Raw genomic sequence first — 19,485 nt, 5'->3', positions numbered from 1 at the left:
AGAATGAAAATTAGGAAAAACTAGACTACTACAAATTATGCCCCTAATTTACGATGCTAACCCTTACTTTACTGTGCCATATTGATTAAGGTGATTGATATTTTTTCACATGCTGCCACACTACGATGATATTTGTCAACAAACGCTACCCACTGTAGAGCCCGATGACTTTCATTTCAGTTCTTGGAGTGTAATTTCACCAAACACTGCCTACATTGCACTTAGCAAAAGGAACTATGCAAATTGTGTTTTTAGCTGCTTGGGCCGCAGCTTTTTAGACAGCAGCAGCAGTAAAAACAGTGGATTATGCTGTTACATGCGACTATTGCCTCTGATTTATGCATTTCATTACTGAGGCCTTTAACTTTGACATATACTCAAATACAAGCATTGTTTTGCGTTTATGTTTCTCCAACGTTGAACAGACATTTGTGCCCAAAGTGGTTCACATTTATTGTATGTTTCGACAACAATGTACAAGACTAAACATAATGCACATGATCAAATAAGGCTTTCACTTGGATCAAAGTATTGTCTGCTGCACCTTGATCTCCTGTAATGACATGCCAAGTAATTTTTTTCCGTTCACCAGCATCAGCTTGAAGTGTTATCATTAAAACATGTTTGACTAGTCCGTAAGTTCAGCAAGAAGGGCTGCGCATGTTTTGCACTCATGTATTTGTTGCACCAGAAGCATGACGAGATTGAAAAGTGGGAGCTTTCGTACAAAAATATGACATTAGAACTGAAGTGAATCTTTTCTGTATAATTGGCGAGTCACACTTGTTTTTGAACTGTAGGGACCAGCTACTTCTCTGCATGTCAGAAGTACCTCTCCTACTGCATGGTTTTTGTTTTTCAGGGTTTATTAATAGCATTATACATCAGAAAAGTGATTTCTCACTGTACTTCTTTTTAGTGCATGTAGTATAACAAACATCTATTAGAAACGTTTGGCCTGATCACTTTTGCATTGGCATGGTCTCCACACTAAGGACAGTTGCAGCAACTTCTTTCGGATGATGCTCACCTTGTCTGTTACCCAAAGAATTAAAAGAACTACCAGCCACATTTCTTTCTTTTTTCGGATTTCAAGATACACACTGTTCACATAAGAAAAAGCCAGTTATTTATTTTCCAGAGACTACCTAGAGTGGACCAGCGTTTATTATGCTGAATTGCCTGCTTGGCTTACAGTAGGAATGGAGCAGTGTATGCACAGTTTTCCAATTGATCTCAGCAACCTCAGAAGTTTTGTACACATGTAAAGTAAGGCTAGCCATAAGAATAGCAAAGGTGACCAAAGGATTTTGTGAATTCCGAAGCCAAGGAAATCTAGAATTTCATATGTCATCCATACATGTGTGAAATGAAATAGAACATTGTGTGGGCTACTATTACAAGTGCAGACTGAGCATCAAATGCTGCCCACATGCTTATGCTGCTCTGGCACTTATCAGATGTGCAATTAACAAAAAGCTAATTTTTGAGCTAAAAGTCATGCACAAACAAGACAACAAGTGGGAGATTATGAAGAATTCAAACAAGTTGTGTACACAATATCTGTAGTATCCAGTGTGGAAAAAGTCACTTGATCATTTAGTTGTGCATTGAGCTGGTCACTGAATTCAGTGTCCAGGCCAGTTGGCAATAATACACCATTGCTCGACTCAGCAAGTACATCACTCTCGGAACAAGCAAGGCCACTTTCAGATTCATTTAGGATAGGCAGTGCCTGTGCCATAGATGTGTTCTCGAGGTCAGGCTCGCTCAAGCCTGAAATGGTCAGGAAAACTGCTGGCTCTGGCAAGTCGGTGCAAGCCTCCGTCATTTGCTTGTCATCGGATGGTGCCTTGGCAATTTCAGTGCTGCCCTCTGGCAGTGAAGCACTTTCAGCTGTTACACCATTAGGAGTAGCAGGTAAATCACCAGTACTACTTGCCATCACAACCTTTGAATGCTTGTCTGAAACATGTTTTTTGTAAACACTGAATTCATTGCAGGCAAAACTGCACTGCCTACATGGGTACATTTTCTTTCCACCATGTTTTTTAGTGTTAAGGATATGTTTACGCATGTTTTCTTGATTGCTGCAGCGATAGCTGCAGTAAGGACAGCTGTAGGGTTTGAGGCCAAAGTGAATGCGGCTGTGCCGCTGCACATGGCCCCTGCGTGAAGACTTGTAGTCACAATGGGAGCACTGAAAATGCTGTTCACCCATGTGCTGTCTCCGATGACTTGGAGGCAACTGGCCCTTCCTGTTACTTCGATGGCAACTACCGCAAATAAACTGGAGTTTTGGGTTCAATGGGCGCTTTCTTCTGCAAACTGACACTGCACTTTTCTGGGCACACTTCTGATTAGGGACACTGTGACACTGTCCAATGAAGTCCTGTTGCAACACAGGGGTGTTGGCTGCAGGAGAAGGGGGCTGCGAGCCAGCCTTGCACCGGTGAACAGCAAGCTCATGCCGACGCAGCATGCTGCGACGCACAGCCTGAAAGTGACAGTGGGTACAGTGGAATTTCCGAAGTCCTAAGTGGTGCTTAATGTGAATGTTCAGAGTACTGCGATGGGCAAAATGTTGATCACACATATGACATGCAAAGGGCTTTTCACCAGTGTGTACGTGCATGTGCAATTTCATGTAGGGCTTGCTGATTAGCTTCTGGCAATGTGGACAAAAGAGTCGTGGTGCGATTTTGCGCTGCTTCGGCACATTTGTGGCTCCCTCCATGGCTCCAAGCTCATTAGAAGCAGCAGTTGCTTTAGATGTCTTAGATGCGGTCGAGCTTCCATACAGGAACTGCTTGCTTGCTTGCCTCGAAATTGTGCAGTGACGTTCATGAAGCCTGAATTCACAAGTAGTTAGAAACTGGGTTTTACATGCAACACAATGCAGTGCTGGTTGTTGACTTTGCACTGGTGTAGTGCTCGGTTTAAGAGTGCCCTGAATGGTTTGTTTGGCATGTCTTGAAGCAGCATGCTGAGAATTCATAACTACATTAGAATGCCTGTCTGGCACCGGTGACTTATCCAGCTGAACTTCTGCACCATTACCGCCAATACACTGGTTTGCAGAAGATGGCCGAGTTGTAGAAACAGCAATGTGCTTGTTGCGTTGCTGCTTACTTATGGGACAGTCAGAAGGGCACTTGCGGCGTCGCTTTGCTATGTCACGGACCTTGCATACTTTGTCTGTCTTCGTGCATTCCTGGCCTTTCTCCTGAATTGGTGCTATCGAGGGTACTGCACATCGTTGGCTGGATTTTACTCTAGCTGTTGTAATGCCACCACTTCGCTTGAGATGGTACAAAGTTTCTTTGTGTCTTAATAATGTAAACTTATTGCGATAGTGTCTGTTGCATGGGATACAAATGAATCCTTCCGGAATGGCAGCAGGTTCCTTTGTAGCTTGTGATGGGAGCTCCTGCATGCAGGCATACCCAAAATGTAAGCGTAAGCACATAATCATAGGTGCACTGCACTTCTGTATTACGTTAGCCTGAAACACAACCGAACTAGACTGCCGATTTACTTAGGATTTTAGAAAAGAGTAAATCCACCGTAGCACTTCTTAAAAAATGGTTTGCCAGTTACTTTATGTCTCAAACACTACGCAGCTCCACTTCTAACTCACCCCGTGTTGAGGCACCGCCTTCCAGTCGGAACGAGCGGTCGGCCCCCAGCCAGGTTTCCACTTGCCGCCCGTGTGCGACGTCGGTGGGTAAAGGTCATTGTCGCTGTCTTCACCGTCTTCCAAGTCGTAATCTGTGTGGTCTACTTTTGTGGCAGTAGTTGGAATGACAGCTTGGATGCTTTGAAGCTCAAGTGAAGAAAAAAAATCGTCCGCCCGCAGTGATGACGGCTCATATGGATGTTCGGTTGTTGGTGACGCCACGGATGTAAGTGCACTGTCATTACGCACAATTTTGTAACAGTGCTGCTTGCGATGCGCGATGTAGTTTTTTAGACCGGAGATGGTTGCGCTGCACTTAAGACACAAATGCGTGTCGTCGTCTTCAGTGTCGTACATCGAACCGCTATTCCAGGACCAGTATCAACTTGACCTGAAAGTGCAGACCGTAATGGTACTTATACTACAGTTGACAACGTAACATCATTACTCCATTTAAAGATAAAACTATTACCTATTCTTAAACATAGCCACCACTAGGATACCACAAAGAGCCAGTGTCCAATAAAAAAAAAACGATAGCGCGCTGGAATTAGAAAGCAACAACCTGTACAACTGGGCAAAACTAAACCCCACTAGCAAAACCATCCTTATGTGCGCCAACCATGCGTGTTGTCAATGGCTGGTCGGCTGTCAACACTCAAAGTAGGGCCAGAGAACCCCGGTGGGATTCTAGCTCTACACGTTTCGACATTGCACTGTGCCGTACGGTTATTAGCATAGAGTTTCTAAGTAAATACCCTAGAGGGAAATGTGGCGCTAGTGTCTACGGGGGTTCTCATGAGCATCTCATGAGCGTTGCCTCAACCTACATGGGAATGATGGGAAGTACAGACTTCGGATTTACTTCCGTCGTTAGACTAGTGGCGTTTGCTTGTGGCGCAGTAAACAAAGCTATACTCAAGTATTATAGCGTAAGATCTAATTTTATTTCTGCAGTATGTTATATAATGTACAACACGCTACATAAACTTTGTATGACTTTGAGATGGAAGCATGGCTTACTATGGTTTGTCAGCAGGACACTCCAGGGTATGCATACTTGTGTGATTCTGTTCCCAATTTAACGCCAAAGAATAATTATTTATTCATTTTTGCAACAGCAAAACAACCGTGCATGTACTTATATAAAAATACTCAATAAGTATTTCTGGAAATAAAAATGTTGTATTGTGACAAAGCGTTGCGCCCTTGAGCGGAATGCGACAAGTGTCGTCTGCTACGACGCCTGCTCGTTGCAAACGCGAGACTTTTCTCGCAGACTCGCAGACTTGCGAACTCTCTCACTCTTTCGAAAAGCTGCGTCGGCTGTCACGATTGCTGAATGTCTTCAAGTACTTTTAAGCAAATCTGATGCAGTGCTAGCTAGGACGCTAGTGGCCTCCTACGAGTATTTCGTCGTCATATTTTACATTGACGTACCGCTTCCGAAGCGTTATGGCACAGCTTTGCACTTACCCATTTTGCGACACTAGACTACAGCCAGGAAGCAGCAACCTTTCCTACCACAAGTAAGTTTGTGTTCTCAAAGTCCTAAAACACGCATTTCAATGAGCACATAAACGAGCAATGCATAATGAAGCCCTCAATAAAATTTGATTGTCAAGCCACCAGAAGTACAACTGTATATGTCTTGTATCAGTAGTGCCTTCTTTTTCCTATTCTGAAGTTTCATAAAGCACGTAACGCTACAGCACCAACCTAACACACTTAAAAAACCAAGGTCCAAACGCTCAAAACATGTTCTTTCAACGTTTACGATGGCGTCGCTTTCTCTTCAGGGCTTCGACACCACACCGCGACACAAACATCGTCCCAGTCGCTGGCCCAGCGCGGTATCGCCACTTCGAGCAACATAACAAAGGCAGAGAGCTTTGCGTTGCAGTGTCCCACTGCAGGTTATAGCAATTGCGCTTGGAGCGAAACCAAAACTGCCAAAAAATACTTGTAGACTAGTTCGCCAGTCAATAGAATGCCAATCCGAAGCCTGTACTTCCCATCATTCGCATGATGGTTGAACGATCGCAGCGCCAGATTTCCCTCTAGGTATGGTCGGGACGAATGGGCGCGTGAATCGCCAGTAGTTCACCACTTGGCGCTGTTTCTTTATTCTGTGGCGCTGTCGCGCAGTACGGACGGCCGCAGGACATCGAACCACCGCGATGTGAAGGAACCAAAACCAGATGTTTTCTTTTTTTTTTTGTTTTTGTCGGCGATTTGCAGTCGCGGCTTCGGGTCAAAAACGCGGACCAGTGCCAACTAGCAGCGCCAGATGCTGCCGTCTGATGCGCTGCCGGAATGGGTTGTCGGGAGTGCGATTGTTCCCTGCGCCCAGCTCAAGCTGCAGCTGACGGCGGCCACCTTAAAGCTGAAGGCCCTATACACTTTTTTTTTTTTTTTTTTTCTGTCGCGTGACCACGATACCGCGTACACAGAGGATCGTTGCGGCGTCTCGTCTGCTAGACTCGGAATTATCCGTGCGCGATAGGTTGTTGGAATGACAGTGCGCGACCCATGCTATCTCGCACTGCTGGGTTTATTCGCAGTAGATGAAGCGGCTTCGGTAGGCTTTCTCCTATGATAACTGCCATCATCGAATCTTGGATTTTTTTTCTTTTTACTGGAACGTAGAGCGCTTGACGCCGTGTAAACCGTGTGCGTTCATGCTCTACCCATAGAGACAGAAATTCAACGTTGAAATTTCTTTCTCTATGCTCTACCGCCGGCGGCTCGCTATTAGCAGACTGCTTGGGCGGTGTCGTGAGCTTGCTGGCGGGCAGTTCTTACGCCAGCATGTTCCAGGCGACAGTTGCACTGAAGGGGCCTTGTTAGGGTGGCGACCATGTTTAATGGAATTATCTCTGTTTCTGGCGCATAGTATTAAAATCTGTTCGTTTAAGATTCGGCGATAGCAGAGCTTATCGGAGAAAGCCTACCGAAGCCGCCTTCGCCGTGGTCCATTTTAGTCTGTCCGCGACTGTAAAACTAGCATTGAATATGGCAGAATAGTCAAGAAAGAAATTTCCAATCTTTTTTATTTTATTTCTTTTTTTTTTTTACGTATACAACACTGAAACATCATGAAACATGTTTACAAGCGCATCCACATCTCAGAGGTGTGCGACGACCTTAAGTTTGAATTCTCGCTTTCCCAAGAAAATACGCCGTGGGAACCGCGTAATATATTGTTAATCGCATGTCGCCTCGGATAAGCGCAGCGATAATCTGGACCGCAGCCGAAACGATGTGGAAGAGATCGTCTGCTCTATACATAACGTATTCTTCGGCGGTTCACGTTTAGAAGACCAACGCCATAGTCTCCCGTGTGCCTTTTGCAGGCGGGACAATCAGCTGTGTAACGAAGCTAAGTTCCTGGGAGAGTAATTTAGATGATAGAGTGATCACTCTCGAGGTCGTGTTGGGTGTTGCGCCAATGGGCGTTGTCTGAGTTTTTGGTGAAAGTGAGGTCTGGTGTCGTGTCTTGTTCAGTAGAAGTGCCGAGGCGAGTGGGGAAAGCTGGGTCAGCAATGAGTGTAAGCCCGAGATCATGGGAGTCTTGCCATAAGTTACGACCTGCAGCAGAGCTGTGTCTGTAACCCCATCCTGTGTGCGGGAGATTGAAGTCACCTCCGATGATAAGGGGGCTGCTGCCTGCGATGTTAAAGGCCTTTTTGAAGAGGGTTAGGAATCGGTTATGGCGTTGAGATGGAGTATTGTAGATATTGAGGATAAATATTCCTTCCTTTCGTTTTCTGTGCGGGATGACCTCAATAAAGAGGTGTTCGATGCGCCGATCGTGGAGATCGTGTTCGATTGCAGTAATTCTTTTTCGAACGAGTGTGGAGACCTCGTGTGGAGCGTTGTTCGCGGTGAAAGGTTGATATCCGGGAAGGTTGACCGGAGTGTCGTGCGTTTCCTGGAGTAAGATTACGTCGTGTTGACATGAAGTAGTACGGAGGTGTTTATTTATTTATTTATTTATTTATTTATTTATTTATTTATACATACATACTGCAGCGCAATTTGCGCTATAGCAGAAGTGGGTTGAGAAAAGGAACAGAAAATGAATGGGAGTATACATTCGAGTTAACGGCGAACGGGTTGTTTATGGAGGTAGTCTCGGCAGTTTCACTGCCAGAACGTTGCGTCAGTGTTAGTGTTGGCCATGATGAAGGATAGGGGATGCCACAGGTGGCAGGGTGGTGGCGACGGTTCCCCAGGTAGCACAAAAGAGATACGTAACGTTTTCGTAGCGTTTATCCAAGACGATAAAAACGGGTTAAAGAAGACACGAATGAGAGAACTTCGGCGGGAAAACGTCGGATATCTCTGCTAATGTCCGGCTTAATTGCTTTCTTGAGACGATCTAGAACAGGTCTGCAAGACGTATTCGAAAAGCTGGTCTAGAAATAGGATTGGGAAAGACACAAGTAATCCCTTTGCCAAAACTATTCGTAACCAATTTCTAAACGTTTTTAGGACGTTATCAAAAAGCTGGTCTAGAAGCGGTCTTGAAAGGTTTACGATCATCTGAAGCTAATTTTCGCGGGTGACGGGCGCGATGAGACATCGTTGTTCAAAACACGCGTTTAGTTTCGCCTCACGCGACTGGCCTATGCCGCGCAGACGTCGTCAGCCGCACCCGTTGGCACGGCCCAGGCCAATCGCGTGAGGTGAAACTGATCGGGTGTTTCGAACAACGATCTCCAATCGCGCCCCAGATGAGTAGAAGCGTCCGTGTTGACTGTAAGAGCCATGGCGCAGTGCCAAGCACTGTTCCCCGCATGGCCGGCGCATCGTCTACCAAGTCGCACGAAAATGAGCCTGTTAGGAATAAGAAATCCTTAATACCGCCTTTAGTAAGCTACGATGCTTACAACCACAATGGGAATGACATCCTGCAAAGAACAAATGGCCACGTCTTGGCAGGTGGCCAGACCAAGCCCTTCATGCCAAGAGTGCATGAAATGAGAACATTGTGACAAAGCAAGAACACTTTATTAAAATGTAATTCTTATGGAAGGTTCGAACAAACTATGTGAGAAATGCAAATAGAAATAAAACTACATCAACAGTGACAAAAGTGCAGAAAGGATTCGTAATGAACTCGAAAGTGAACATTCACTAGCACATAAACAAAATTCCAAGTACACATACAAAAATGAACAGAGAAACCTGGAGTGTACTAAAGTGTCCAATTTATCATAGTAAAGTGCGCGTGCTATTAGATGGACTAGAGTTATGCAGAAGTGACATCGGAGCGAATGGAAGAAGTAGACTGAAAAATGCAAGAGTATGAATTGGATGGTAACTGCCTCCAAGCAATGTTACCAATCATCTAGAAGCTTGAAAAGAGCACAAAAAGAAATACCACCGCATACCATCATAAAACAATCCTGTGACAGAAATAAAAAAAAAATGGGAACAATGCAAAATTGGAAATATTGCCTTTAGGATATATCAAAGAAGGTAATGGCGAGAAAAAAATAACCATACAACAAAAAAAGCAATCAAGTGAAATTAGTACAGAATACTTAAACGGGGGATTCAGTGTAACAATTAAGTGAACACTACTGTAGTACAGCGAACGATGAGACAGTAATGCTGCATCTTGCCACTCCAGAACGTGAGAAATGAATGTGCAAGCCTCATATTAGAAACTTACATAAACATGGAAATAAACTGGAATGCACTGGAAGCTGCATTTGTGTAACAAAGGAAGCAATGGTCATAATAAATAGTGTTTTATCTAAAAAGCCCTTTACAAGAGGCAAAGTTGTACCTCTCTGGCAAAAACAAAGTTGCAACGAATAATTTGCAAGCCAGCAAATACAATAATTAGCACATTGACATGTCCCACTTTGCGCACATCTCCAGTCTCCTAAAGTAAAAAAAAAGCACTCTGAATGAGAAAAACGTTTAACACATGTAGCCCAGAGCAAATTCTTTGCCAGTTCACTCACACTTTCACATCCAAAAACATTTGCCACAAAGTCCAGGCACAGTTCCACTGATGTTTACCAATTCACCCCCACTTTCACGTCCAAAAATATTTGGCACAGTCCAGGCAGAGCTTCATAGATAAACAGCATGAGAGCATCCTACTGATTATTGTGCAGTCCCGCTGCTGAAAATAGAACTGCCGCACATGCTGGTAGTGGTTTCAATGTAGACACACGTACTTGCTGCCCTGGACAGGTATGCTCAGATATCTGCACTTCCATTTTGTCGAAGTAGACTCATTGATGCACTACGCTGGTAATTGAAATATTTTGAATGCACAAGTATTGGCTTCACCAGAAAGACTTGCCCACATACCACCACTGGCATATATATGCACTTGCTCTTCACCCAGTAGCATTGAACTTAAAGTGTTCCCTATGTGGGAGCCATGTGTAAAACCGGTGTCACACGACCACTCTCGATCGCGATCAAGCCCGATCCGGATCGAAATTATCGATGTGACTGGCTCACTCTCGTAGCTTGCGCAGAGGAGCCATCACGACCGAGAAATTCGATTTGTAACGGACTGGATAGCGGCTAAAAGAGCCCCGTGTGAAACCGGTACCAAATAATGCACAGACGTACGCTAGGAAAATGTGTTGCACAAGGACAAAGAACTGCGACATGCCCTGTTGTGCGAAGCGCGCGAACAGAACACATGTATATATATATTTAAAAAAACTGCGAGAGCGCTTCGCGAGCTCCATGCGCACACATGGCCCCCGCACGAACTCGGCAGGCCGCCGTAAAGCGCGAAGGGCGCACAGCGTACATTTCGACACATTTCCCAAACTGCAAACAATCGTACTACCTAAAGCATACAAGTTATTTTATACCAAGAGCATACTCGACTCACGTATGCAGTATGCACAAGCGAGTTATGCAGCGTACATGCTGTATCCATTCGCCAAATAGTAAAATTGACAACAAGCACAAAGCTACAAGGGACTCAATACATTACTACCATTTGAGGCGTCAAATAAAATCGAATTTGGCCGTTTCATATATTGGACACAATATATGGACACATGTGGTACACGGTAATACCATGAAATACCCATCACGTGGGTAAAGGGGGCGAAAACACAATCGAGAACCTGAAGCGCAAACGATAAAAGCACGGTATGGTGCACGCAAAATTCTGTCAGTGCGCTGTAGCGCGAGGGAAGAAAATAGGGTGAGCACTTGACCTCACCTTTTGGGATACCGCACTAGTAGTGAATCATTAAAAAAAAGCCTGTTTGAACCAGTTCCCTTGTCTGCAACACTCTTGCTAAACGGGAGACTAAAATACCACGATGATGGCTCTATTGCGGAGATCGGCAAGGTGCGCACAGACAGAAATTTTGCCGCCTTTCTTCGCATTCTGCAAAATGCTTTCTTGTTAGGATCACGCATAGCGGCCGACCCCGACGCTAGGGACACACAGGCACGATTTCGTCCCTCTAACTTTCGTCCTTATACTGCCCTTAACGCCTTAATTACAGCGTCAGTGAAAAGGCGCCTCACATAACATGACAGTGAACTTGAAGAGCTGATTAGTGCCCTCCACTCCGCGCCCTCCAATTGAAAACACTACTGATTTCCAAATTAATCTACACAAACAGATCGCACAACCCAAACTAATCACAGAACGTCGTTTTCTTGACGGCAAAACCCTGCAACACTTACATGACAAAGGGCAGCGGCAGCACATTCAGAACAGCCGCTATCATACCACAGCGCAATGCAAGTGCGATAACGTTATTATGCCCGGCTCAAACAGATCGCACAACTCAAACTAATCACAGAATGTCGTTTTCTTGACAGCAAAGCACTGCAACACTTACATGACAAAGGGCAGCGGCAGCACATTCAGAACAGTCGCAAACAGACCATAGTGCCATGCGAGTGCGATAACGTAACTATGCCCGGCTTCACGAATAACGTGGCCGCCTTGATCAAATAACAATTGAAAACACTACTGATTTCCAAATTAAAACCACACAAACATATCGCACAACCCAAACTGATCACAGAATATCGTTTTCTTGACAGCAAAACACTGCAACACTTACATAGCAAAGGGCAGCGGCAGCACGTTCAGAACAGCCGCAAACACACCACAGCGCAATGCGAGTGCGGTGACGTGACGACGCCATGACGACGCGACTATGCCCCGGCTCGCCCGGCTGCCCGGCATCACGAATCACGTGGCCACCTTGGTCACATGATTTGACGACGGTATCGCCACCTTGCGCAAGGTTGGATCGCGTTGATGGGTTGTTGAATATTGTAGAAGCCGCTAAAGAGGCTGACGCGCCGTGGCGTGGCGGTGGCGTTTTGAGTCGTTTGCAAAACGTATTCACCCCTCGTTTTTAAGCTGTCTGGCTTCCAACGTTATCAAAACGTATTCACCCCTCGTTTTTAAGCTATCTTGTTTGGAACGTCTTTGATGCGTCAATTTTGGTCAAAAATCCATTTCAGACGTTGAATCCCTTAATACGACGTTTTCAAGACTTTGTGTGCTACCTGGGTCCTGTTGTGTCCATGGCTACGGCTTGAGCGGTGGAAGCGGTTTGTGTGAAAAGGGTTTGAATATTAGCTCCCATGGCGGTGACTTTGTGCATAAGGGCGATTAGAGAATTGTCTAAGCTTTCTACCGTGCTTTGGAGTGTACGAGCATGTCCTTGACTTCGGAGCGTACTTGGCCCTGAGCTCCTTCTTGGAGGGCTCGTTCTTTGGGGGGGCTAGTCTTGAGAGTTTTTCGGGTAGGCAGTTGGTAGCGGGTTCTGGGATGTTGGGTGTGGATTGGATTTTGGCTTATTTGAGGCAGTGAACCTCCTGGGTAAGCTTTTGGATTAAATCACGCATAACTGCGTTTTCTTAAGGTGTTCGATATCTGTGTTGTCTGTGTTGGGTTTAGGGAGTGGGAGGGATCTTATATGACCCTCTCGCGAGACGCCCGTCAGGGCCTCTGCGAAGCTCACCCTTTCCAAGGTATATGTTGCTCCTGGAGTCGACGTGGATCTTGATTTGGAACTGCCCGCCAGTAAAGTTTCGTTCGTTCTCTGTCCTCGCTTCACCGCTGGAACTTGAAGCTTCTCGGACGATGATCGGCAGTTGTTGATCAAACGCAGACAGGAAGCGATGCAGATCAGATGTACAAGAAATATTTATACGTAAACTTTTCTATATACATGGCAGGTAAAACAAATACATTACAAACTTGAACAACTGAGAAACAAAGTCTCACTCTTCGACTGTCTCAATGACTGTTAGAGCCCAGACTCGTTTTAACGTACATAGTACGGAGGCTCACTGATCTATCAGCAATCCTGATTTCAGCCAAGTCTAACGTACATGGTACGGAGCCTCACTGATCTATCAGTAATCCTGATTTCAGCCAAGTCTGAGGGACAGCATGTCGTCCCGATTTTTATAGCCCAAATATACAAAGAAAAAAAAGGCGGTAGGGCCGTTGGCCCGTCCCACAGGTTCAGTTGCCAATCAGGGTCAACCGTTTGTTAAGCCACAACCCACAGGGATGGGCTTACTCTTAAAAATAAACATATTGGAAAACAAAGCTCTTTTCCTTCTTCGCCAAAACTCCGTTGCCCTCTCATTTCTCCGTAGTTAGTGACGGGCTCAGCAAAACACGCCAGGCCCGAACAAGTTATCGCTAGACCGTTTCAAATCCCAACGGCGTCTAGGCCGCAAATGTCTCGGAAGCAGGGGCATCGATACCACGTAGTGCGGCCGTACTCAAAGTTTGTCCGCGTGGGAGACTGATGGCCCTCCTTGTCCTTCAAACTTATTGTCTACAAGACAAAGTTCTCCGAGTGCGTGTTTCCAAGACGCCGTCGTCCGTATGCACTCTTTACGTGTGCACCGCATTCCTACAGCGTGCACTGTAAGCTGGCCTTCGACACCACACCGGCAGTCGCACCCAACAACAAGGCTGGCGATTGCGTTCCGGACGCGTAGAAGATTAGGTCCATGCTCACTGCATGCGGAACGGGGTCAGAGTTGCTAAGCCCTTCTTAACCTCGGCGGCGCCTCCAATTAGTCAGGCACTCGGGAGCCACACTCACAATACCTTGTACAGCGGTCCCTTTCAAGGCTGGTCTGTGTGGACTCGTGTGACCGTCGGCGGACTGCCAACACCGTGCGCACAATGCCGACTTCCCGGAATCGGCACTCGCCCACCTGGCACCTGCCGCGACGCGTCACCCAACACCGCGCGGTGCCTGTGACCCCACGTAACACAGCAACTGTCGCCCGGCTGACACGGGGGCAAGTGAACCCCCTCTCTATGCACAAAGCACGTGGCCGATTCGTGACACTTAAGAACCCGAACAATCAGAGCGACCTTACACCGCCCTCGGTCTGGAGAGGGAGTGGGACCGGGACCGGTGCTTGGTCTCCATGGACGGGAAATCTGATTGAAGGGCTGATTGCTGTGCGGCTCGGCGTTCTCCGAGGCGTCTTCGTATAACGTACGGCGTTTTGTATCCGGCAGTACAAGCTTTGTCCGCTGTGGGGTGGGGTCCACCGCACAACGTGCACTTGGGTGTATACTGATGATCTTTATCTGGGTTGCGAGCTCCGCAGCTCCGGCAGATCTTGTTATTAGAGAACGGGCAAACGTCCATGCGGTGACCGAGACGGTCGCAGTGGTAACAGATATCAATCTGCTTGCGGTACATGGAGCATGGTATTAGTATTGCGCCATAGCGAACCATGTATGGTACGTCAGGTCCGTCAAAGGCAATGACGATGGTTGTGGTGGAACCGATTCGTTTGGCGGCTAGGGGATTACGATGATTTATGATGTTAGCGTCGACTTGTCTGGCGTTATCGGTGAGAGGGGTGCCTTTGATGACTCATTTGGTAGTATTATCTGGGGCAGCTTCGTACGCGCTGACCTCGTGGGTTACCCCGTTGACTTGGATGGACTTTATTCTTACGTACCAGTGCGCATTTTGCGGGCTGGGCGTGCTGATCACCATGAGGTTTTGCTGGTTGTTCGAGCAGATTGTGTCGGTTTGGCTGTCTTCTGAGCTAAGTTGTGTTGCTTGAAGAATAGCTGCAGTCACCGTAGGGATGCCGACCTTGGAAATATTGAGTGCTCCTTCGAGTCTAACGATGATCTTGATCTCATTTGCTGGTAGTGGCAGCACGTGCCCGGCTTTGAGAACCTTATTCCTAACTTACTGCCTGGGTCTATAGCGAGAGCGAGAGTCTTGGGTCCTAGGTTGTTGTTCTGGAGATAGTTTTCGGCCCCGTTTGTCGTCGGGGCGACGGGCGGTACACCGGCGGGAACGGGCGGTACACCAGCCCATCTCGGTAGTTAACTCCTCTGAGGAAATATATTTGCCACACACTTGTACTTTCATGCTTCGCGGATTTGGCCAGGGGCTTGTGCGTCGCAGCAGAGCTCGCACGGGCACGCGCTGGAACGGCCCAGGTAGCCTGGTAGGCCGTGCACCTGGGAGCCCGAGCACCTGGCGCACGCGCTTAGTGTTAGCGCGGCGACGGCGTGGTCGTAACACAAAAGTGGTCACAGTCCCGCAAAAATAAATGTCCCACCTGATAACTTGGTGTCTACAGAGTCCTACTGGTCACACGGACTCTGTAGGTACAATGGTACAAAATACGGGCTGGTATTCACAGAAAATCGCGGCGAAAACATTTCAAGAAGACAGAGCCGATGTGAACATAAGCTATGGACGTTAAAAAAATTATAGGGTTTTACGTGCCAAAACCACTTTCTGCTTATGTGGAACGCCGTAGTGGGGGGCTCCGGAAATTTCGACCACCTAGGGTTCTTTAACGTGCACCTAAATCTAAGCACACGGGTGTTTTCGCATTTCGCCCCCATAGAAATGCGGCCGCCGTGGCCGGGATTTGATGCCGCGACCTCGTGCTCAGCAGCCCAACACCATAGCCACTGAGCAACCACAGCGATAGCTATGGACGTTCCACTTCTGTCTTCCTCCAATGAATTTAAAGAAAGCTTTTTTTTTTTTACACTAAGTACCTGGCTTCAAAGCTAATCTCGTTTTCAGCCGTGCTTTGATCGTCGTTCATTCTAACAGCCAAATTAGCCCCAATTTGGTATCCTAGCCCTGGCTTCCGACTTGTGGCGTATTGCTTAGAAGGGGTTTACTGGTTATTTGCTTTGAAAACATATATACACATCGCCGGAAAGGGAAAGCGAGGAGAGTGCTGGCAACTGCCACCGGAAGGGTCACTTGCAACGCCTGCCTACTCTACATGAAAGGAGACAAACATAGAAATAGTTACAAGGGAAAGTAATAATTCTTTTTGTCAATGAACACTTTCGTAGTTAGACACGAGAGAGAGAGAGAATGGGAAGGAGGAAGGGCAGAGAGGTTAACCAGACTGAGTCCAGTTTGCTACACTACACGTGGGGAGGGGAATGGCGAGTGAATGAGAGAGAGAGAGAAAACGTGAGTCTATAACGCACTTTCACATGCACTAACTTAGACACATCACCTAACTTAGACACAAGAAACATACTGACCTTTCAAGCAGCACGGAAGTGTCGTTGCCGATGGTGGGGGTGGTAAACTTTATTGAAAGGGGGAAGGGTAAATGCGGGACGTGGCTGAGGGATCGGGCTCGAGTAAGGCCCTGGGCCTGCTTGGCCTTCTCCGCCCAGTCCACAAGTTCAAGCTGTCGGTCGACGTCCCCGGAACTGAGCCAGGCTGTCCAGTCAGTCTCGCTGCTGACGGGGGGATGAGAACGTATCCCAAATAATTACTCCTCTCTAAATTCCCCTGTAGACCACGAAGTAGCACTTCGAGTGACATGCCCGTCACCATTCGTAAATTTCGCCAGCCGCATTATCTCCCCATTTGTATGAAATTCAACTCGGAGCAGTGCATCTCCCACCTGCGCACACGGCTGCGCTCGCAAGGTCCGTTGTCACAACAGCAATTGACTGGAAGCACTTACCCGCCGACGCCGTGCACCACTCCAGTCTCGATGATTTCAAGATATACATCGAAGAAATCATCCATTGTTTCTAAAAGCCCACCCTTCAGGTAACACCCAAATACAGGGGCATTTGTGGTAGAAGGAAGGAAGGAAGAAAGAAAGAAAGAAAGAAAGAAAGAAAGAAAGAAAGAAAGAAAGAAAGAAAGAAAGAAAGAAAGAAAGAAAGAAAGAAAGAAAGAAAGAAAGAAAGAAAGAAAGAAAGAAAGAAAGAAAGAAAGAAAGAAAGAAAGAAAGAAAGAAAGAAAGAAAGAAAGAAAGAAAGAAAGAAAGAAAGAAAGAAAGAAAGAAAGAAAGAATGAATGAATGAATGAATGAATGAATGAATGAAAGAAAGAAAGAAAGAAATACACGAAGAGTTAGCTAGAGTAGCTCAGCTCATTGTGTACGGCTACAGCAGTTTCTGAGGACTGGATTGATGCGAACAAATAATTTTAAAATATCGTACCGGGGCGGCCTGAACATTAACTCCTTCGCGATTGTCTTAATCTCGCCTACTCTATGGTGGCATCTCAATTTCATTCACCGCAGCACGTGTGAACAAGCCCACGCGCCCAGTAGCTCGCGCTGTGGCTCACATTGATGAAGCGGACGTTTCGGCTCTCTTGCCGCTTGCTCTCCTTCGCCGGTGTCGTGGGCAAGCGAATGAGAAGCGGCTGCGAGACTGCGTTGCTGAAATATCCGTCCCGGGTCACCTCGCGCGTATCGCGATCGTGATATGCAAAATAGTTGGAGGACAGCCTGTGGGAAGACGCCTGACGGACGACGCTATAACATAGCCTGCGTCGTCTGCGTAAGCGTGGCAACGCGTCGGGAGAAGTTATTCACTTGCTTAGAAATACTAGTAGGTGTCTCGAAAGGAGCTCGGCGAGTGTGCACTGTAGGCTCCAGACAAATGACGTGAAACGCACAAGACATGACTTTGCATGCGCAAATCCACGGCACGTTGACAGTGAAAAATACTTCGGGGGAAATTGGCACGCCAGGAGACTGCGCATCTCTGCGTGTTTGCAAGGCGTTATACAGTTCTTGGTGTTAAGAGGAAGCTTTAGCTTGGTGTTGAGAGGAAGCTTTAGCTCGGGCCCAACTCCGACGCGGCCTATTCAAATACATGTAAAAACGCAAAAACGTTTTTCTGAGATAACCCCTGCATAGATTTTAATGAAATGTGTTGCATTTGAGAGAGAAAGTTAAGTTCTTGTGACTGTAGGAAGCGGAATTTCGATTTAGGGCTTGAATTTGGTAAAAAGATTTTAAAAATTCAGAAGTTTGAAAAAATAGAAGCACGAAGTTTTCAAACTAGTAGCTCAGCATCAATAAGATATATCGCGGTTCTGAAAAAGGCATCCAGTAGATCGTTCAAAGCGGACAAATTTAATGTCATTTTACATCTTACGTGAACCTGTTACGTTGTTTACGAGGGTTCTGCAAAAGTTGTAATTAGAGAGTAATAAATTTTGTGAGATTCATGTGCAAGATGTCAAATTTGTCCGCGTTAGATGTGCTATCAGATACAATTAACAGAATTGCGATATCATTTTTTCTTGCCGAGTTACGGAGTTGTAAACTTCATAGTTTCGTTTTCTGAAAATTTGCGATTTTTGCAAATTTTTAATAAGAGATTGACGACCTAAACCGAAAATTTGAAACAAGCAGTCACTAGATTTTAGGTCTTTCCTTTAAATGCAACGAACCCCGTCAAATTTGAGGCAGTTGTTGCCGCGAAAGACGAATTCCCCCTTTTACATGTATTTAGAGATGTTTACAAACATGTGACAGACATTACCTGTGCGAGCTGCGATTAGAAAGTCGCAGTGGTAATATTACAGAGGCTGTTAATAGAGCGGTGTCAGATAGGCTGTTTTATGACACATAATATAGCGAGGAAATGGAACTAGTTTTGAGACACAAGGCATCACGAATTTTTGAAATTATGGTAAGTCTCTTGGCGGAAACGTTCTCTTGTAGATCATGTTCTTATCCCTCCAACCTGAGTAAGTGCGAATACACTGTGTACTCTTAAAATTTTCACACCCTTATGAGTGCAATAGGGTTGTTTCGGTTTTTTCCCTTTTGTAAACACCCATGAAACTCGCTTTTTCTTCCACAAAAGCGTGTTCCATAAAGGAACGCCCTTGGAACACCCCAGTCCTATTTTACAACCTAATTTTATGGGTGTAAATTGACAAGGCTATGGTGTGATGAATGTTGGCAGGTTACGCATTTATATTGGCTATACGTGAAACACACGCTACCTGGCTGCTCCTGGGCCATAAACTTTGTACAGCGCTAATTACCAGCTGCATTTCTTTTTAGATATGAATACTGCTCCAATCGTATTAGATATACTAGTACAGTATGACTTACTGCAGTTCCCAGGCATGTAAAAAAACCTACACAAAGCCATCAGAAAGCCTTAGTTTCAGCAGGTCTGAGCTGCACCTGAATTTAAGTACACTAGCGTTTTCAGTTATCGACATGCTACCGCCGCGGCCGAACCCTTGACCTAGAGCTGAGCAGCAGAAGCCCACAGCCGCTACTGCGACGGGTGAACTGATTTGGACTGCTATAGTGACCGGGTTTTGACGTCCATTAAAGGCATACGCATTACCAACGTTTCGATCTCTGTATCACTTGCGCCACATTACATTCTTTTTAAAATTCGGGATGTTAATGCCCTGAAATGCCAGCATCCTGTCTTTGGTAGCAACGCAACGGAAAGGTCGAGAACGAAGAGTTCCTAGAAGGCCAGTCTTCCTATACTCTGAATGGCTCCCAGTGAT

At 46.2% G+C, this 19,485-nt stretch overlaps 1 protein-coding gene across 2 annotated transcripts in view; it reads right to left on the bottom strand.

The window, feature by feature from the left end:
* Positions 1-432: 432 nt before the first annotated feature.
* LOC142560877 (uncharacterized) overlaps positions 433-19,485 on the bottom strand; it is a 118,771-nt gene continuing 99,718 nt past the window's right edge. The window contains exons 1-3 of one of the 2 annotated variants that reach the window (XM_075673289.1): positions 4,152-4,438; positions 3,641-4,070; positions 433-3,430 (exon numbers count right to left, since the gene is read on the bottom strand). In XM_075673289.1, the coding sequence (XP_075529404.1) occupies positions 1,529-3,430; positions 3,641-4,036 (2,298 nt within the window). In that variant the 5' untranslated portion in view covers positions 4,037-4,070; positions 4,152-4,438 and the 3' untranslated portion in view covers positions 433-1,528. Of the gene's footprint in view, positions 3,431-3,640; positions 4,071-4,151; positions 4,439-19,485 lie in introns of those variants that run through there. The other variant, XM_075673295.1, reaches the window with a different exon arrangement.

This window comes from Dermacentor variabilis, chromosome 1 (assembly GCF_050947875.1).
Source record: "Dermacentor variabilis isolate Ectoservices chromosome 1, ASM5094787v1, whole genome shotgun sequence".
Taxonomy (NCBI): domain Eukaryota; kingdom Metazoa; phylum Arthropoda; class Arachnida; order Ixodida; family Ixodidae; genus Dermacentor; species Dermacentor variabilis.
The sequence above is the reverse complement of the archived record's forward strand: the minus strand, read 5'-3'. Positions and strand labels throughout refer to the sequence as shown.